This window comes from Panicum hallii, chromosome 6 (assembly GCF_002211085.1).
Source record: "Panicum hallii strain FIL2 chromosome 6, PHallii_v3.1, whole genome shotgun sequence".
Classification (NCBI taxonomy): Eukaryota; Viridiplantae; Streptophyta; class Magnoliopsida; order Poales; family Poaceae; genus Panicum; species Panicum hallii.
Genome location: NC_038047.1, coordinates 4,223,831 through 4,245,415, shown reverse-complemented (window position 1 = coordinate 4,245,415; position 21,585 = coordinate 4,223,831). Strand labels below are relative to the sequence as shown.

Here is a 21,585-nt window from a genome sequence, read left to right as displayed (position 1 = left end):
ATAATAACCATTTTTTATGGGGCACCAATGCTCATATAACATGATCCATAACACTTTCCACTTCTAAACTAAGAGTAATGTACCCATTTTTTGCTTTTCAAAATTATGTGTCTATAATGAAAAGGACAATTTTGATCTCTATTACCGCCCATGTGTGTAAATATATAAATCATTATGATTTATGATGATATTACTAGCCAAAGTTCAAAGGTTCTACTGCACTAGTCCTGTCATCACTTTTCCTCCACTGAAGGAGTATATAGTACTAGACTACTCAATACTGGACTACTAGTACCTACATAAGCTGGTAAGCATATATACTTGCAAAACTGTAACCTGGTTGATGGGACACATGCAGTAACTAACAACCAAGTGTTCTTCTGTTGACTCATCATCTAGAATTCAATTTACATTGAATATAGTCATTACTTATTCATATCATGTCAACTTGTGATAGTACTACACTAAACACAGTCTTTTCTTTTTTGTTGACTTGATCAAGAGGATGACCTTATACGGGCTTTTATTATGAACTTTGAGGTGGTCTAACGCTACTAGACTATAGTGGACTTCTTGGACTCTAATTTATTAGTTTCATGGAATAAGTCAACTTCACGTTTGGGATGATCATGACTAGTACTATTTACTTGGACTAATCATAGATGCATTCAAGAAGTTGCACATGGTTAATTATGCGTGGGGATTTTATTTCTAGCTTCAATGTTTAATCGGTTCACCTATTGCTATTTTCTTAGCTAGGGTCTCAAAGAGTAATTATTGTGTATTGATGCTCTGCATGTGTTGCTTCAAAACAAGAAAATGATACCCCGTACATAGGTAGTAGATTGATATTATCACGTAAATGGAATCAAGTACTTTCTCTAGCCAGAAATAGGAACTTGGCTACATTTTCATAGTCATCAAATGTGTAACAGGAGTGCTAATATTGGAACATAATGCAAAATAAATAAATCAAAATTAATAATCTAGGTACCCATTTCAAGCCTAGACTATGTGAAAATAACACATTTCTATTATTAATTCATAATACAAAATGGTATAGCATTTAGCATTAAACAAATAAGTTCTGAATAAGAAAAGCAAGGGGATCAACAACATATGAGAAACATGCCTTTTTGGTTTATGGTAGAATTAGAGAAATGTTTCTAGTTTTTATCTTTGAATCCTCGAATAATTATTGGGTAGGGATTCTCTATTTCTTGTTTGGTAGGAATTTGCATTCTTCTAGTGAGAATTTGTATGGAGAATCCCTACAAATAAACGGGTCCTGAGCATCGAAGTAGTGTCAATGATGGAACACTAAAGGAGAGTGTTGTTAGCCATTCAGCATTAGATGTTGGAGTGAAGCAGTGACATGCATGCATGAATCTATTTGGTGTTGTTAAGCATAAGCTAAGAGTTTTTTTTGAACACCTTCCTCTTGATAAGACCTCAACATGCATTGGTTGTTGAAAGTATCTAGGCCCCTTGTCAGTTTTGGTGATTGAATGAAAATATAATTAAATAAAGAACTAATGAGTTTGATGAGCTTTGGATAGGTCACATTGCAAATGAGTGTATCAAAATTATAATATCTCAAATTGAAGAAAGGGCAAGCAAATTGAAAAGGCAAAAGAAACATAGTTGCGAGGGCTATTATATGGTCTCAATAATGGTTTGCTTGTATGAATGAGTAAAGATTGATAATGCATTGGTATATTGATCAAGAAGGAAGAAATGTGATCAAGAGCTTAATATTTCAATAGAAGTGAAGATTGCTTGATTACAAATTTGGTGTATGGATAAATTTGTTGAAAAAATGGAATTCAATGAGTATAACACATTGGTATATTGATCATAAAGGAATAAATGTGATCAAGAGCTTAATATTTCAATAGAAGTGAAGATTCTTGGTTGCTTGATCACAAATTTGGTATATGGATAAATTTGTTGAACAAATGGAATTTAATGAGTATAATGCACTGGTATATTGATCAGGAAGGAATAAATATGTTCAAGAGTTTAATATTTCAATAGAAGTGAAGATTCTTAGTTTCTTGAGCATAAAGTTGGTATATGGATCAATTTGTTGAAGAAATGGAATTCAATGAGTACATATTGTGGTGCAAGGCTACGTGTGATTTAAGATAGCAAGATGGTTAAGGCTTAGTAAGAACTTAGCTACAAGGTACTAAGTGAGGGAGAAGGACAAGCAAAGGGCTTGGCACCGATGAACCCATGCTAGGGTGAAGAAGCAAGTTAGTGCTAGCATTTATGGACCAATAATCAAGACCATGGAAAGTCACAAGTTGCTAAGCATCAATCATTGTTGAATCATATGGATTTAGGTATCTTGAGGATGTCAAGTTTATTATTGATCATACACGGTGAAGAACCTCAACGCACTAGCTCAAGAAGGATAATGCTCAAGAAAGAGGCAAAGAAAATGTTTGCAAACCCTCAAAGTATGATATTAAAGGAAAACGGCATGGTAAAGATATTCAAGCTAAAAAGGTTTATATTATGTTCATTATTTGATCTTGAGTATAGTTAATGTTGTACTATCAAGAGGATGCAATGTTGATAGCTTTGCTTATATCTCGGTGCAAACCTAACCTTTCAAGTGCTAATATGAGAGAAACACTTATCACAACACTTGCACCGAATGTTCTTGGGCCTTGTTTTTAGTTGGAATGGATAGTTCTCTGAATAAGCTTTCCGCAGAGTTTAAGATCATCAAATTCGGAGTCCGGAGTAAAAAATTATGGTGTTTTCTCTTATGTCACCTAAGCTGTCTGGTCGACATGCGGAGATTCTGGAGATTTCTGCGGAGACTCCCAAAGTTACGGATATTCCAGAAAATTTTACGGAGATTCCAGAGATTTTTGAGAGAAGGAAAATGCTAAATTTGTCCGGAGATTTTCGCGGAGTCTCTGGACCTATTTTGATCCTAACGGCTAATTTTTGGGTTCAGAGTCTACACAGATTCCGAAACTTAACAGCCCAACGACTACCCTCACCCCTTCCATTTGTTGCCGCTGGTTCCTCACATGGAATAGATATATACACAGACCTAAGAAGCTCTCCCTACTCTAGATTTGCAAGAGATTTGAGAAAAGAAGCGAGTTGGGGTTGAGAGAGAGATTGGGAAGGAATATTGAGTGAAAGTGAGTAAATCCATTCTTGAGCACCCGAGTTCATAGCGAGAAATCTCCATGGTATTTTCTACTCTTTGAGGTCAAGTCTCCTAGAAGGCTAGGTGTGGCCCAGTGAGCACCCAAGCTTCTGGTGTGCTGCGGAAAGTTTGTGAAGGCTTCGATTTTGCCTCCGCAAGTGAAGAAATTAAGAAGTGAAGTAGGGAAAGGGTTGAGAGCGACCCAGCTTCTTTGGAAGCACTTAATAGAGACGTAAGAACCCGTGAAGGGAAACGAACTTTGGTAAACAAATCCTTGTGTCACTTGTTTTTGATTTGTTAATTTCACTACTTGTTGCTTGTGCTACCTCCTTTCTAAATTTAGCTCGATCTATTTTTTGAGAAGGTTTGAGCTACAAGTATCTAGTGAAATAGCTTGGAAACAACACACCTTTGTATGGTAATTTGTTGATCTACTTTTGGTTGTGATTTCCATAGGCGTGTTGTGTAGTTTGTGCTATTTCTGGAGACTCCAAAAATTTCTGCGGAAACTACGGAAGTTGCAGAGATTCCTTCCGAAGGAATCTTCCACTGCAAGTTTTGGTGTAAAATTACAGAACTGGCTATTCACCCCCCTCAGCCAACATCAAAAGTCCTTTCAGTTGTAATAACCCCGTAATCCTTATAGCTAATCCACTTGAAATTGAAAACATATAATGGAGTTAAATGTATAGATTCCATGCATGACACGTTACTCATGATCCCCTCAATGGATTACATGTCTAAAAAAATATTAGAGTTTCTTTCATTTAAACTAGGTATAAAAAAATTACAACCACCTTTAGTTGTAAATTAAAGAAATTCAAAAATATATAAAAATAAAACTACCATGGAAAATGTACATACACTATCCTCTTTATGAAATGTTTTATGATCGTAGAGTACAAGGATAAAAGAGAACTATGAGCAGCAAAGGTGAAATTAAGTAAATGTGAGAAACCAAAATGAAGCAGTTCAAGGTATTGTCCAAATATGTAGGCAACTAGTCATTGCACAAAAACCATGATGATAGAGCTTGGAGAATATTGGAGAGATGTCCAATAGAAAGAAATTATGCTTAGCAAACTTAATCTTTTTAAACTATTTTACTTGTTTTGGAGATGGGCGGTTCGTGTTGGGTGCGTTTGGTTTGACCCCTTAGTCATATCAAAGGTTTGGTTGCCACTGAGTCCATGCAATATCTAATTTGTTTGATTGACCAATCGTGAATATAATGCTAAAGGTCACATAAGTAATTTTGAGGTTTATTGGAAGAATAAAGTATAATTAAGGATTTTCTAACAAGATGTAGCCTTCAAAACATACTTACTTGGTAAGTCCATCCTTAATAGGTTCCACAACTAAAACACACAAAATAGAAGCATACAATTTAGTTTATCTATCAATAGTTTGGCAAGAACGCGTAACTTAATATTTAGTCGTGAGAAAACTCTTGCTATCTAGCTTTTAATGATCTACATGCTGGAATATTTTGACCTCTTAATGAATCCTTAATGATTAGTCAATATTTGCTCACGTACAATTGGCTTTTTTTTTGCCATTTGAAGGTCCATGCTTTAAGCATGCACACTTTGCAAAATTTATGTGGTTACATATATATGTCTTTAATTTATTTGAAAGTATAATTATATTAGCTACAAAAATGATATATGGCCTCTAATTTATCGCATTGGCAGAACATGCACGGCATCTTGTTTCCCATGCAGTGAATACATGGATGCAACCACGCCATGTAGCTTCTGACCCCAAATTATTGGTATACGTCTTTTTCCCTTGTTGATGTGTACACCAAAACATGTACCCCCCTCCAACCTCCAACGCCCCCCCCCCCCCCCCCAAACACACACACACCACCCCCGGTCATGGTCACGATGAGGCCCACAAATAGGAGTTATCAGCTCAAATGGCACTTGTATAACCCACCACTGCATTATTTCTCTAACATAAGCTACAGAGAACGTTTACTATGATTGGAATAAATAAGGACCATTCATCGCGGTAAAATTAATAGTTGATATATAAGAGGTAACGAGAGGTACCTTGAAAATGTACCAAATATGTGGAACCGGTACCCACATTAATTGATTTTTTTGAATCTGTTCGGATTATAAAAATACCTTGTCTTCAAAAATTAATTTTTTAAAATTCACATATCAGATCAATGGTCAGCAATAATCAATAAAAATATTCCGGAGGGTACCGCATGGTACCTTCCAACCACTGTAACAGGCCTCAATAGACATTGATATAAAAATATTCATGACAGATATCAAATGTAGTGCAAGTACGTAGGTTTAGTTTGTTCTTTTAATTAATATTAAGGACACTTACCAATAAAATGAAACGTTATGAGTTGGAATTATGAAATCCAGTCAATACTCTCAGTCAGCATCATGAATATATAATATTTTTCTTTTTGTTACAAAACCACACATGTTGGTGCCCTAGGCACCGTTCAAAATCAAACAAGTCTTGATCATCACTAATGCTACATTGACATTGATACTGATATGTGGGTCTCCATGTCCTCGATATTAATGTGCTGGTTGATGTGGAAATACCTACTTCAATTCCCCATGATGCAAGGCTTCAATTCTCCTCTATAGCAGTATGGTTCTTGCAATAATTGCTCGTATCCCCTAGAGATAGCTTAATAGGAAGCATTACATTGGGCATGGTTCATGATGTCTCACCACAAGGGATCAAACATTGAAGTGTCCCTCTTCAAGATAAGTAGTACTCCTTGTGTTACTTGATGTGGAGTGCGTTTATTTCCAAGTTTTTGTTTGTGCATGTTCCTTTCGGACTTGAAACAATCCAGTATGCATAGTTTGTGACATAATAATGGTGGTATATTAGCCATGAAAGAGTATAGTTTCCGATATAATGGTGGTATATTACTCATTACTCATTAAAGAGTATGTGTCTGCTGGGCAACTACTCATTCTTGTTAGAAAAGAGAGCTCATGATTCCTGCAGGCAAACAATATGAAAATATTGAGGTTTTACATATTAAGCAGCATTTGAATTTTCCGTGAAATTGCTTCCGTATATTTTTTTTGAATAATTAAATTGCTTCGATATTAGTTACTGCATTTATGTTGTAATAAAACCTGAGGGTCTAATTCATTTTCCTTTTGTGTAACCTGCGCATATATGCCCAAGATGGCGTGGCGCACATGTATACAATTTGAACACCTTCAGTCAGATCGACAAAAAATTTGCCAAGTATAGTAGAAAAACAAAAGGGTTCGTTTGTAAGCCATCATTTTATAGTTAGATCCTGATAGACCATAAATGCCCGCAGACATTATTATGGTCATCCAAAATACACTCCAGACATGTCATCATCATAATTGTTCTGCTAGCTCACTAGAGTTAATAAGTTGCTCCCTAACCTCAAGATTCATTTCAACTCCCGTTGAAACCACCATTAAATCTGCTGGCTTATAAGAAGCATTTAAATTTAATATTGTCCCTTTACCACTTCATTACTCCATGCAACCCTCACACTTATTGGCTGCCCGCCAAGATATAAATATCGCAGCATTAACATTGCAAAATGTTCCTTTTGGTACATACATACATACAAGATCCTCACTTAGTACCCAGCGATATAAATTTGCATTTATACACACAAACAAGTGTGACTGTACGTGATACTGAAAGTTGCTGCTGCCCTGAGTCCTGTCTGCAACCTGAAGAAATGACGTATGCCGTATGTCTGCAACCTGAGCTCTATTTCTTTCGCTACGTACCATGGCTTCGTAATTAGTGCTGTTCTTATCCAGTAAATTAATTAGTAACTGTTGTATATGCAAATTGAGGATTTCTACTAAATAAGATCTGAAAAAGTCTGAAAGGGGGAAAGATCTGATGATGGCAGTGCAGAACAATGTATTCTTCAGTCTGAACTAGACACGGTTAGATTGGTGCATGTGCTCTGCAACCTGGTTGCATCGAACAGCTAGCAGAAATAAAAAAGCTCACTGATGTTCAGTGATAGTGCCAGCCTAATTAAACCTGCCACCAGCAAAGCTAGGTGATAGACCTTTCAACTCAGCTTCAGAAGAATTAGGTCTGCAGAAAGTCATTTGCATTGTGATAAGGATGATTAGGTCCGTGGTCAACTCTTGTCCTTGGTGTACGGGGCACGGAATCACACCGTACCACTCTTGTCACAATAGAAAAAAAATCATTTCCAATGAATACAATCCTACTGTTCGATCCATTGTGCATGGATTGCAATTTGCAAGAAAGGGAGAGGGTGAGAACTTAAAGGGAGCCGGGCAAATTAAAATACGTACAGCAAGAAGGGAACAGCGCGCATTTATTTTGGTATCGATCGATGGTGCCTGTGTGGGGGCGTCAGACATGAGGTGCCCCGGTCGCAGATGTACGTCTGTACAAATACAGGAGGCAGCAGGTATGCCAGCCTTGGTATGCATACCCTACCATCCACACTGCCATGCATACATGTGATAGTAGCTTCTTCTACATTGCCTCAATCAATCTATAGCTTTGCGTGATCACGGGGAAACCACTTTTGCGAACTGATAAGGTTTCTTACGGTAAACTCTATCCACCTAGGTTCTCTATCCACCTAGGTACTATTCTTTGAGTGGCTCGGTACGGATGTTCACATTTTTCTGAACTTATTATAGAATTTAACCATTACTATTCTTTGAGTGGCAGGCGACGTGCCCATTGACAGTGAGGCGCCGGTGATGATTTCATCGATCTCAAGAATTTGCCGGCTCAGTCTCTCGGAGGTGCTCATAGAGGCAGGGTTGCTTGTACGTATTCATATGGGCGAGTGTGCGTGCGTGCTTATACACTACTGCAGAATGAGTTTCATCTTTGATATTTGTCACGTACACTATGTAGGTGGGGTGGTAAGAAAACTATATGTGAGGCGAGAGTTCTTATGTTCAAGTCTCGCGGACCGCAAAAATCGGGATTAAAGGCCGGGATCTTTAGTCCCGGATTTGCGGATTCGCATCCCGGTTGCTACAACGTGACTAAAGAGGATTTCTGTACGAGTGATACGTGAGCATCCGCGTCTGTTCCGTATTTCATAAAAATTGATAAAAACCACTTCTATTTGACAATAAACATTGGAACAAGTTTGTCCGTTAAAAATAAAGTCACTAATTTTCCCGTGAAGATGGTTATTATTGGCTGATATACTTTTTAAGATAGGACAAGTAGTAGCATGACTGATATGTTGTGTCTGCTGCAGGCATGTACTGGTGATGTTTTTCTTTCCTGGAGACAAATCTCTTATCAGTATGTATAAGAACAATGGAAGGCGAAGAATTGAATGCGAAGCTTATCACGATCCTTTCTAAGGGCCATATGAACAATGTGGCATGCATTGGAGATTGGACCATCAAGTACGACAACTAGCTCGTACCAGCACTAGAACATCGTGGCATCATTTCCTCTACCCGTGCACGACCGTAATCGTGTGATTCGAAAGTCAAGACCGCCGCAACATATGGTCTGGTTTGGTGCTGATCTCCAATGTCCAATCTGACAAATTTACGCTTGTCATAGATGATGTGGCAAGATATCTTCCTAATCTGCGATCATTTGAACTGTTTTATACTTCTTCCATCTTAAATTATCAGTTATTTTGATATTTCTAGATGCATAGTCTTTTCTATGCACCTAGATATACATTATATCTAGGTGAATAATAAAATTTAGGTGAATAATAAAATTTATGTACGTAGAAAAAAACTAATAAACGCTAATAATTTGGAACTGTGGGAGTACAAAGTTAGTACAGCAGACAGCGAGTACTGATCTTATCAGTGCACCCACCTTCTATTTTCTTATCTTATGAACAATAGACAACGTATATACCAACAACGGTAGCTAGGCCACAGAAAGTTATTTTTACACTTGAGCATTAGGCGTTGTTTCGTTGATGCAATGCAACGAGAAGAGAGCAAGGGCCCATAAAGAAAAGCAGGTTCATCTGGGCCTCTCAGCAGCCACCTACTTTTCTTGGGCCTTGCCAACTTGAGCCCAGATCCAACGTCACGAGCCCAAAAAAAATCCTCGCCCTAAAGAAAAAGGAAAAGGAATATCCTCTCCCATTCTTGGCCCGCCGACCTGATCACGTGCTCGTCAACGTTCGTCCTCGACGCGTCGCGGAAAAAACCCACAAAACCCCCTGCTCCGCAGGGTCCAGACCGCAAAACCGCCTCCCCTCCCTCCCGAGATATTTGTGCCGCGCCGCCAAAAGCGCATATCCCTTCCAGCCTTCCTCGCCCCGCCGCCCCGTGCGCGCTCCCCGGCCCCCGCTGCCCCTTCAACCAGCTAGGTCTCGCCTCGCGCGCCTCTTCCTGCCCCGCGACCGCGACCGCCTTAGGGTTAGGGTTCCACGCCGAGGCGGCGGAGATGGGCGTGCCGGCGTTCTACCGGTGGCTGGCGGAGAAGTACCCGATGGTGGTGGTGGACGTGGTGGAGGAGGAGCCCGTCGAGATCGAGGGCGTCCGCGTGCCCGTCGACACCTCCAAGCCCAACCCCAACGGCATCGAGTTCGACAACCTCTACCTCGACATGAACGGGATCATTCACCCCTGCTTCCACCCCGAGGACAGGGTACGTGTTCCGCTCCCCTCGCGCTGCCTGCCTGCCTCCCTCCCCTGCCCTCCGCCTCCAGATGTTCTGTCTTTGGTTTGGGACGGTGCAGTTCGGCGCCTCTCCGGTAAATTTGTGGTGGATTTGTGCTTGGCTTGCCGATGTGTAAGAGCGGTGAGCTGCTGATTGAAGGGCGGATTCGTGAGCTTAACCTTGTGGTTAGCTGATTACTGCAGATAAACGGGCTGCTGAATTGGCCCCCTTTTCAAGTATACATGTCTTGAGGAAACTGCTGTTTAATCGTTTAAATTAATTCTGTGATTTCAGTATTCGAGTCCATTCTTCGATAGACTTCGTACTTTTGCCTGATATATATCGTGTTCTCTGCTACAGCCCTCCCCGACGACATTTGCTGAGGTTTTCCAGTGCATGTTTGATTACATCGATAGACTCTTCGTCATGGTTCGTCCTAGGAAACTTATGTACATGGCCATCGGTACGTTTTCCATGAATCTTTATGCAGGTTACTCTGCTCCTACTATTTTTCCGCCCATCTATTATAATGCAATTAGGAATACACAGTGTAGTTACTCTGCTGTTAAGACTTTGTGTCACTGCTGAAATTGTTCTGATGTGTATGCTGATTGTACAGATGGTGTGGCTCCACGTGCTAAGATGAACCAGCAGCGTTCTAGGAGATTCAGAGCTGCAAAAGATGCGTCTGATGCGGTCAGTATTCTAGTGGAATTATGTTCCTCTGTTCACTGTATGATCATATGCTGTCATTTCAATTTTTTTGGTTTTGGTCAGTGTCAACCATTCATAGTTGCACTCATTATTCAGTATTGTTCTATCTCCAGGCTGCAGAGGAAGAACGGTTGCGTGAAGAGTTTGAGAGGGAAGGGAGAAGGCTTCCTGCAAAACAGCAATCACAAACTTGTGATTCTAATGTTATTACTCCAGGAACAGAGTTTATGGCTGTTCTTTCAGTTGCTTTGCAGTACTACATCCATCTCAGATTGAATTACGATCCTGGATGGAAACAAATTAAAGTAAGTGCTATCTGTTGCTAATTCGAAGTCTGATTTTCGCATGCCTGTTTCGTTAGCATGTTCCATGATATTTTATTCTAGTTGATAAAAGATATGCACTGGAGTGAGATTAATTATGTAGTAGTAGTGTACACTGTGATTTCTGACCAATTCCTTTTGAAGGTTATTCTATCTGATGCCAATGTTCCTGGTGAAGGGGAACATAAAGTAATGTCGTATATTCGTGGTCAGCGGAATCTCCCCGGATTTAATCCAAACACCCGCCATTGCTTGTACGGCCTGGTATGTTCTTTGAACTAAGTTCTATATTTTCAGTTTGATTTCATCTCTTCTGTTGCTTTGCTAATGAAATGCCTTGTATGCTCACAAATGCAGGATGCAGACCTCATAATGTTAGCTTTAGCAACCCATGAAGTACACTTCTCTATATTGAGAGAGGTAACCCTACCTTCTCAAATTTGAAATTTTACACTTTCTTTGTAAACACATGTTGATGCCCTGTGGTAAGGAAACACTGATCTTAAATTTTTCCTGTTGTCTTTGTTACTTTTTTTTTTGTATTAAGAAGACCATGTTTTCCTCTATTCATGGGTCGTTCATTAGCATATTCTTTAAGATTTTCAGTTAAAGATTATTTAAATGCATTTTTGTATTTGCAGGTAGTTTATACTCCTGGGCAGCAGGACAAATGTTTCTTATGTGGTCAGGTGGGACATCTTGCCGCTAACTGTGAAGGAAAGGCAAAAAGAAAAGCTGGGGAATATGATGAGAAAGGTGAAGCTATTGTTCCAAAGAAGCCATACCAGGTAATGATGCCCTGTTGCAATTTGTATTCTCTAAGGGTGATTTTTGTTTTGTATTACTTCTTGACTTTGTGCCCTTGCAGTTCTTGAATATCTGGACCCTCCGGGAGTACTTAGAATACGAGTTCAGAATGCCAAATCCTCCTTTCAAGATTGACTTTGAACGTATTGTTGATGATTTCATCTTCATGTGCTTTTTTGTTGGCAATGATTTTCTTCCACATATGCCAACACTAGAGATCAGGGAGGTTGGTTTTCTGGTTTATTATTTGATTTTTACTAAATGTCTACCTTTGCAGCTAGTAGCTATTAAGCTATCATTTGCTTGCTACTAGGCATGATCTTTAGTTTTCTTCTTCCAAACTTTACCAAGTTTAATTTCTGCTCCCTGTAACTGTTGTCACAATCCTGCCTTATGATTGCAGGGAGCTATAAATCTGTTAATGGCTGTGTACAAGAAAGAATTTCCTTCAATGGGCGGCTATTTGACAGATTCTTGCACGGTAATAGAAGTTAAATTCTATTGGAGGTGGTCCATAATGTTTTCTTAAGAAACTTACCTTTGATCATCATGTAGGCTTCAGCTATGACTTATTATTTTTCTTTCTTGTTTTAGCCGGATCTGAACAGAGTTGAACACTTCATTCAAGCAGTGGGCTCTTACGAGGATAAAATATTTCAGAAAAGGGCTCGTTTGCATCAGGTGCCCAAGGATCACTGAATAAAGTTCTTACTTTTAAAACTTATTGAAGTATGCCTAGAAATGATATTATAAAGAGAGCACATTTTTTTGGTTGGCATTTTTACTTTTATCAACTTTCTATTGTGTGCTCATGTAGTCATGTTGGTGAGTGACAACTATTATTTTTTCTTTGATGAAAAGAAAAACAAATATCTCCCCATTTGCAATAGGTTCAAGTCACAACCTGTACTTGGTTTTTTCTTGTGGCCTAGTGGTACAACACAATGGCTGTGGTTATCATGGGTTCAAGTCTCCATTTCATTCATGTTTGTATTGGTTTCATATAGTTTGCATCTTGCTGCGTGCAATGTAGATGTTGGATGCAATGAACACAATTAAAGAAAACTGTCTGTTCAAAGGGTCCTTTTACCACTTCCTTAATTCTTATATGGAATGAAATGTTTATCTGTAGTTTAATACCAGTGTTATAAATATACATCAAATATGCCTGCTTGAATTGGTTAAAGATTTTGGAAGAAACATTTTAAACAAAATATTTGGAAGCTTTGTTAAAAAGTTATCTGATATGGTACTCAGCGTCAAGCGGAAAGAATAAAACGGGAAAAGGCCCAAGCAAAGCGTGGTGATGATCTGGATCCCCATGTCAGAGATGATCTTATTGTACCTGTTGCAAATTTTCGAGGATCTCGCCTTGCATCTGGCGCAGTACCATCACCATATGAACAGAATGGAGCTCATAGAGAAAGGAACAGCCAACCTCAGAAAGCTGCACGAGTATCATCATCAGGTTCCAGCATTGCTGCTGCAATTGTTGAGGCTGAAAATGATCTTGAAGCACAGGTAGTTCATTCCTCTGGCTCTGTTTTGGAAGATGTTATAAATATTTTGGAAGAAGTACTTCCTTAATCTTATTTTCTTGCTGTATGTATCCTAGGAGCGTGATAACAAAGAAGACTTGAAGTCAAGGCTTAAAAATGCTATTCGTGAGAAATCAGATGTGTTTAATTCTGAAAATCCTGAGGAGGACAAGGTATGCACCAAAAATATCCCACTATGTCCACTATGTTTTGTCTGGTCAATTGACAGATTGCAAATATTGTGGTACTTATAATTTACTAACATTTGTGCTTCTAGGTTTGAATCAGTACAGTCCAGTATTTTAAAACCTGAACGATTGAAGCAATATATTTAGTTAATAATTAGTGTCTACTTGCTGTGGTTTGACCTCTAGTGTCTGCGGTTTAAAGTGTTATAAACATAGCATATAATTTCTGATTGTTGTGGCCTGTGGCCTCTAGTATCGGTGCATTTCAAAGGCTTTAACTGACACATTATTTATTAATGTTCAGGTAAAGCTTGGAGAACCGGGATGGAGAGATAGGTACTATGAAGAGAAGTTTGGAGCAAGAACATCTGACCAGATGGAAGAAATACGTAGGGATGTTGTAAGTTTATTTGATACAATATTGCCATTACACCTATTTGTGCTTAATAAAAGATTCCAATTTTGTGAGTATATAAGTTTTCTAGTTTTGCACTATCTTACATTTAATGTGCTCTGTCCATCTTTAGGCTCTCAAATATACTGAAGGTTTGTGTTGGGTAATGCATTACTACTATGAAGGAGTCCGCTCATGGCAATGGTAATTTGCTTGCTCTGGTTGGGGCAATTATGTCAAATAATGCAATAGTTATTTGTAAAGCAGCTGTACATTTTACTGAGGTATTCTAAATTTGTCTTACTACATGTAGGTTTTACCCTTATCATTATGCGCCTTTTGCTTCGGATTTAAGGAATTTGAGTCAGCTCGATATAACTTTCCAACTTGGGTCACCATTCAAGCCATTTGATCAGCTTATGGGAGTTTTCCCTGCTGCAAGGTGAATATGCTAAGATTGCATTACTTTTATCTTAGTTTATTTATCATTTGCCTTTTCTCATTGGTTGCTACATTTCATTTTCAGTTCTCATGCACTCCCTCTACAGTACCGGCAGCTGATGACGGATCCAAATTCACCAATAATTGACTTTTATCCAACCGGTATGCTGATTTTGTGAACATATGAAATGAACTATAGTGTAAGACCCTCTCTTAAGCTAAGATATTTCCATCTCTGTTCTCCCATTGACTATGCAGATTTTGAGGTAGATATGAATGGGAAGAGATTCTCTTGGCAGGTACTTGACAGAGCATAATCATATGTCATACATCGGCCATATCTAACTAAATGTCCTAGGATAATATATTTTTTATCTGCCATGACTGAAAACAGTGCATACTTCACAGGGGATAGCAAAACTGCCCTTTATTGATGAAGATCGGTTGCTGGCTGAGATTAAAAAGGTCGAGCATACTTTGACGGTACGAAATTGAAGCAGTTTCTTGTGCATATATGCTTGTAAGTCATATGACATAAAAAAATATTATCTAAGATTTGCATCTCTCATCTTTTGCATAGCCTGAAGAAGCAAGGAGAAACAGTACCATGTGCAATATGCTTTTTGTGAATGGCTCCCATCCACTTTCGCCGTATATCTACTCTCTCAACAGCAAATTTGGGAATATGCCAGACAAAGACGGCAATGAAATCAAAGAAAAGCTTGATCCTTCTCCTAGGTTAGCTAAGCTTTTCTGGATTCTTGATCAATTGACCATTACTAGATGTAACTGAACCAAATCTACCTGCTTCTTATCTTCGTTAAAAATATGTCTGCCTACTATACGAATTTGCCGAGAAGTTCATGAGTGATTCGTCTAACCCTGCTGCTCTTGCTTTTTTGATATAGTGGAGGAATGAATGGTTACATTGCACTTTGCGCTGGGGATCCATCCCCTCCTGTATTCAGGTCTCCTGTAGATGGGCTGGAGGATATTATGGACAATCAAGTGATGTAAGCTTCATTGCTTTTGCCCAGTATCACTAATATGATTTTTACGCGATCTAATTAATCAGTGTGACATGTCCCTTAACCAGATGCTCAGTCTACAAGCTTCCAGATCCTCACAAGCACATTGCCCGTCCACCTGCTGGTGTTATCATACCTAAGAAGGTACACAACTTTGTAGAATCAACATTGCTTCTCAACATACAAGAATTTCTCTTTAATTATAATTTCTTCCCATTAATTAAAGCTTTGTGTTTGATCAAATCTGCAGAGTGTTGAAGCCGGTGATCTGAAACCACCACCGGTGTTGTGGCATGAAGATAGTGGTAGAAGGCCTCATGATAACAACAACCGGAGGCCTTATGATAACAACAACTGGAGGCCTCAAGATAACAACCGGTACCACTTATTTCCCTAATTTTATCATATCTTGCAGCCGCATTGAAAATACATGCCTACTTAGTACTTATGAAATGGTCCAGGCAAAACCCAGCAGGAGCTCTATCTGGCCGCCAACTTGGGGAGGCTGCCCATCGACTTGTTGTAAACAGCTTGAATGTTCGGGGTGGTGGGCAACACAATGCCCCGTCTATGCCATATCAAACGATAATGAATGGTACAAACTATTCAAATGGAAGGCACCATATGGGTAATCAGGGAGTGCCACCAAGAATGGAACAGCCTGCTGGACATTCTGGCTGGCATGTTCCTAGTGATAACATGACCAATGGTCAAGCAGCATATGGTCATCAGCATGAAAGGGCAGGGCCTTCTCGGCATGAAAGAGATAACCGTGGAAGGCAACACTACCACCCATATGCAAGAGATAACCACCATGATTCTAGAGGAAGAGTTCCACCACCACCTGGATACCATCAAAACCATGGCAACTCGCACCCTGCTGCTCCCTCAGCAGGTCCTGGGCGGTACGGGCAACCCCCGCCAGCATATGGTGGGGGTTACCAGCCTGCACCATATGGAGCACAACAGTGGCAGCAGCGGCCTTATGGAGGTGGGGCACCTCCCACAAGGCCTAACTCACAGCAATCACAGAACCGTTATGGCACCTTAGATAGAGGTTCTAACAAGAGGCCCTCAAGTCATGGCCGATATTAGTCCCTAACCCTGTAGGGCCTTATTGAATAGAGGGGTAATAGAGTGGATTTAAATCCAAACAACCCCTTCATAGCCCTGTTCTAGTTTTTCTAACCGCCAAGCAATGCCCCATCCAAACAATCCCATATACTGTTATAGCCCTGTTCTTGTTGTTGGTAAAACTTCTCAAGTATCATGAAGGACGTCGGCGTAGCCGCCATAGGCACAAGCTTCTAGGTTGACTTATTAAGCACTCCAAGGAGCAAATGTTGTTGTATATTAGCATTGTTATCAGACCATCAGCAACTGGTGGCTTCGGCTGTTCTTTCATTTGTGGTTCATTTATTCAGAGTAAGCATCCTTGGGGATGCTTAGATAGATGATTTAAAAGTTTTGAACTGTGTTGATAGTGTTTGTACCATAAGCTTATACACTTTTTGATGGACATATCCACAATCCTATATCTGGTTCCTAGATGGCAGTAATAAAAGTGTGATCTCTATCTCATTGCTGTTTGTCATCTTGGAAGGTTGCGTGCCGGTTAACAACTGAAAACATGCACTAGTTTAGCGTACCAGACTTAACTAATGCTAAGTACGGAAAATTTAAAATTGGCAGACTGGCTTGGCCTCGCAACTAGTGTTGTTTACATGGAATCATCGAATTAGTTGTGGTATTTGAATATGGGACTATCATTGTTTTTGTTTCGTTTTGTTATGGGGAACCAGATGAATAGGCAGCCGATTAATTTGAGTTCAACTTTTATTTTGGAATTGTACTTGCATTTGTAAGAGCATACCATATCCATATCGATGTGTTAATCTCAAAAGGAACCAAATGGTTGTATATTGCTTTTAATTCTTGGCATTGTAAACTTCTCTATTTTGAACTCACTTCTGCATCAATCTGACTAAACTATGAGCAAAAATTTTCCCCGATTTATTCTAGGAACCGCGGTGCTGCCTCGTGCAGGGAATTTCATGGAGGCTCAGAGTACATTGCCTCGTCAAGAACTACAAATTTCTACTGCCAGTTTTGCGTTAAATTGGAAAGAATAAAAGAATTCATACTTCTAATCACCCACTTTAACATAAAGAGTTAAAAAGAACCAGTCTTGTGTCAATCTCAACGGAATACCAAAGCATAGTCTCTCACAAGTCAGAACCCTCCACAGCCTACTTTACCTTCGCCAGTGCTCATCTGAACCAAATGGTCTATGCAGTCTGGATTTCAGGTTGTCTGTCACTGGCACCAATAGTGTCAGCGGTAGATGAAAATGAGCTTTTGGACCTTGATCTTGATGACCTCGAGGATCTCGCGGATGCCCTCGGAGAACCAGTCTTGGATTTCTTCCTTGACTTCCTGGGTGGCTTCGGTATGTCAGGGTATGGGGTTGCTTCTTGACTCGTATTTTCTGGGAAAATGCCAAAGGGTGATATAACACGAGGCTCGTCAAAATCTGTAAATGAAAAAAAGAGAGAAACTTGGCAAATCAGTGACAAACATAAGAAGTAGAATATATAAAAAAATGCTTTTAAATGCGTTTGAGGAAATCAAGTTGCCCTTTCAGAACATATCATTATACCTTTTTGCCCCTGATTTTTTAGTAGAGCCATATGCTTAATCATGTGGTTACTTTGATAAATATGTTGGTTTGATAATCAAAGTTAATTATAGTATTATGTGGAGGGAGACCATGAACAACATGAGTATTAAGATAGTATCTCATAATTTAGCTCCATGATGCACCTCCACTTATTCTTAATCTTCTATTCATGATTTCGCATCAGATTGCAATGGATCTGTTAGTTGGGAACATTGGAATCTCTTTGTTACATAGAGCATATGGGGCTTCACATGGAACACAACTTAGTGGATGACATGTTATCAAGTTTGACCAGCTGCAGTTCAGCAGCAGTTCTATTTATATTCTAAAGCAAGTTTGGTCACCCACAAAATATGATCTGAGTTATTTTGGTTCGATGAATTTCTGAAAGATGTTTATTGAGGAAAATTATTCTAATGCACTCTAATCATCTAATGCTGTAGTTTATGACATTTCATACAAGGATTATCAGTAAGTCTGTTCATGTTGAGAACCTAAACTTTCAGTTGTTAGTCAAATTTTTCACTAAATGGAATTGATGCAAATGTGAATATGTGATGTTAGAGACAAATATCTAGGGAAACAGAGTCAATAATGTTCATAAAAATCATTCTCTCAAGGGTATTATTTAGACCATATGGACCGAACCCTATTGTTTAGTCATAGTAAGTTGCATCGATCCCATCTCCACCAACGACACAAGATGCTGTAGGCAGTTGAAACACATAAACAAAACGATTGCTAGAACTCCGAGTCTGCTCCTTGATGGATCACGATTCAACTATTCATGAACCAGCATAAGATTGCTATCTAGAAATGGCAACATGAGATGATGAGAGCACATTCCTAGGATAAACAACTGCACTTTCCTTCCCCATACGCACATCGCCACTAAATAAATATTCTTCACTAAAGAAATCAGAAAAAAATGGATCAAACATGCCCACCACTATTGCAGCAACTAATGAACAGGAGATCTGAAAATCACCTTGAGAAGCCCAGGAGGTGCGTGCTGACGGTCCAATGCTGCTCAGCGATGAGAAGTCCGGTGACCCCTTCATGTCATTCATCTGCAAAGAAATTTGGAAGTTATGAGCTTCTGAACTGATCATGACTAGTAGAGCAACTTTGCAATGGTAAGGGGAAAACAAGAGTTGCAGCATTGTTTGGAATTATGAATTTTGCAATGTATTATGTACCCAGCTAGGAGAAGCTGCACTCCCTGTTGGGCTGTCCCAACCTATATGCGCAACATGCTTCACATCAGTGGGATGACCGATCTCCATCTGATGTTCCTTGACCACTGAAAGAAACGAACTTGAACTTTCTAAGATTTTTCGTCACATATCCATCCATGCTTTCTTTTTGTACGAAAACACGCCAGGAAGCCACACATGTTGGTGTTGATTACGTACCGAAGATCTGAGAGATGACCTTGAGGCCCTTGAATACGCCTTTCATCTTGTACGCCATTGGTAGATGTGAACAGGAACGAGTCCTCTGCACACAAATGCCAAGAAAGCAGCAAACGTAAAGCGAAGATCTCTGGTTTCATAACTGCTTTTGTTTGTAAAAGATTTTTTTTCAAGAGATGTACGCAGTTGATAGAAGATTTATGACCAAAAAAGCAATTTATGGGTTGGGTAATGCACATACCTAAAGTTAGAAAATGATGGTGTTGATACTCTTCTTGGATGTATCAATGGAATTACTTGGAGTATGCAACAGTCCCACCACCTCCCATCCTCCCCTCTAGTATGACATGAGCAACATCCACGAGAAGACTGCGTCTGTTGGGACTTTTATCGTTGGCAACAGGGAATGGAATAAAGAAACCAGAAGAGTAAGTTTCTATGATTGCACCCATTCTCTAATATTAAAATAATAACTAGGTTAACCCTTCTCTTAGATATGGCCGGAAGGATCAGAGCATGTCGCTGGTCTTTTGACCTGAAGAAAAATATTTGCAGAGAGTAATGCCTGTTTCCTTGGCTCTGAACACGGGAAGCTGTATTCCAAATTTTCATCACAGTACCTAGAAAACTAGCACCTTTAACTGTAATCAGAATTCATAGCGTACATGTTGTAAAAACTTGAGCTGTACGCCAAATAACGTGGTATATTTGAGTTGTTAAAAGAGGAGAACAGAGTAATTGCCAGTCAAATACTGTCCTATCGAGCCGAATACGCTTCATGATTTCAGAGCAGATGGAGTAGTTAATTAGTAATTAGTTTTCATCGCGAGGTTGTGGCAAGGACTCCATGTCAAATGTCATCCAGAGAAAATACAGCAGAAACACCAAACTGCTCCTCGAGTAGAACACAACGTTTCAACTTGTTTAACCCCCGTTTCCTTTTGTACTCATTTCCTTAGATTTTCCTAGAGGCAAGGGGGGCAAAGGCATCGTCGGTAGTTGCCGTGGCACCTTCTCTTTTTTTTGGCAGGGGAATGCAAATAAAATGGGCAGCATCTGGTTTCTTCCCCTGTTTATGGGCTAGCTGCTGTCTCCCGGGCACAGCTAAGAAGCTAACGGAGAAGCAGATTATGTTAAGGATGAGATGCAGCCACGTTGAGGAACAGGCCCTGCGAATCAGTCAAGAGCCGCGTTCTTGGATGCTTCCGGATCTGCATTCTGGCATCGATTCTGTGCGAGCTGATTTGCACGCAAACACAACTGGCCGGTGGTGTACTGCATCGTTTAACATAGGTTTAGACTGAGCATGGATAGGATCGACTGTCGAGGAGCCACTTGTCAGTCTCACATCCACCCTTTCCACTATGACATGTGGGGCCGGCAGTCAAGCATATCTCCTCCTCCTCTCTCTCTCCTTCCTCTCCGCTGCAGCCTCCGCAGCACCTTCCTCCTTCCTCTCCTCTCTCTCTCTCCCCTTCCATGGGCCGGCGGCGAGCCTAGGAACCCGGCGCGCCGGCGGCGTGCTTCCTCCCGCGGCCGCGCGGCTCGCGCAGGAGCAGACGCCGCCGGGCGTGGCGCGCATCTGCCTAACGGCCTCCTCCGCATCCGCCTGGATCCGTCTCTTCGCAGAGCTCTTCGCCGGATTCGCCACCCGCTGCCGAAGGTGGGCAGCCTGAGATCCAGCTCCCGCACGACGGCCCGCGCGGCGGCACGAGGAGCAGGGGCGGTACTGCCGGCCCGGCCCGCCGCGGCGGCGCCGAGGAGCAGGGGCGGCATTGCCGGCCCGACCCTCTGCTGCGGCGCGGAGTAGTGAGAGCACGGGGGTGGCCCCGACGGCGGCCAGTGCGGCGTCGCGAAGGATCGGGGGTGCTGTGGTCGACCCCGACGGCGGCCTTTGGTGCTCGAGCTCTCGACGCCGCCGCTCCTTGTCCCTCGCCCCGGCGCTGCATCCGTCGCGGAAGGTCGAGAGGAAAGCGACGACGCCCACACAGTATCAGTGAGCGAGCCACTGCGCGTCGCTTCGTACCCTGCTGCTTCGGCTTCCTCGCCGGCGTCGCCCTCCGCTCCGCCGCTGCGGGTCACCCCCGTACCGCAGCGCGCCACTGCCGCCGCACCTCTCCCACCCCACCCCGGCCAGTCTTCGGCGCCGCCACATTCCCTTCCTTCCACCACCGTCATCCGCAGGCGTCCCCCAGCCCCACCGCCGGCCTCTCCCCGCTCGCCGAGCGTCTAACCAG

At 40.9% G+C, this 21,585-nt stretch overlaps 2 protein-coding genes across 2 annotated transcripts; one reads left to right on the top strand and one right to left on the bottom strand.

Moving 5' to 3' along the window:
• The first annotated feature begins 9,447 nt into the window (after nucleotides 1-9,447).
• LOC112896680 (5'-3' exoribonuclease 3-like) lies at nucleotides 9,448-16,834 on the top strand. Its single transcript, XM_025964750.1, has 23 exons — nucleotides 9,448-9,808; nucleotides 10,181-10,283; nucleotides 10,440-10,516; nucleotides 10,648-10,839; nucleotides 11,002-11,121; nucleotides 11,215-11,277; nucleotides 11,499-11,645; nucleotides 11,726-11,890; nucleotides 12,068-12,145; nucleotides 12,259-12,345; nucleotides 12,922-13,185; nucleotides 13,280-13,375; nucleotides 13,695-13,790; nucleotides 13,918-13,988; nucleotides 14,098-14,226; nucleotides 14,311-14,387; nucleotides 14,484-14,524; nucleotides 14,634-14,708; nucleotides 14,806-14,963; nucleotides 15,134-15,238; nucleotides 15,322-15,397; nucleotides 15,504-15,631; nucleotides 15,715-16,834. The coding sequence occupies exons 1-23, from the start codon at nucleotides 9,605-9,607 to the stop codon at nucleotides 16,346-16,348; spliced, it is 3,186 nt and encodes a 1,061-aa protein (XP_025820535.1). The 5' UTR covers nucleotides 9,448-9,604; the 3' UTR covers nucleotides 16,349-16,834.
• A 147-nt stretch (nucleotides 16,835-16,981) lies between these two features.
• LOC112896682 (CRIB domain-containing protein RIC10-like) lies at nucleotides 16,982-19,695 on the bottom strand. The gene is made up of 5 exons (XM_025964751.1): nucleotides 19,590-19,695; nucleotides 19,349-19,433; nucleotides 19,133-19,236; nucleotides 18,922-19,003; nucleotides 16,982-17,786 (listed from the first exon to the last, which is right to left on the bottom strand). Exons 2-5 carry the CDS (start codon nucleotides 19,404-19,406, stop codon nucleotides 17,542-17,544), a joined length of 489 nt encoding a protein of 162 aa, XP_025820536.1. The 5' UTR covers nucleotides 19,407-19,433; nucleotides 19,590-19,695; the 3' UTR covers nucleotides 16,982-17,541.
• Nucleotides 19,696-21,585: the final 1,890 nt, after the last annotated feature.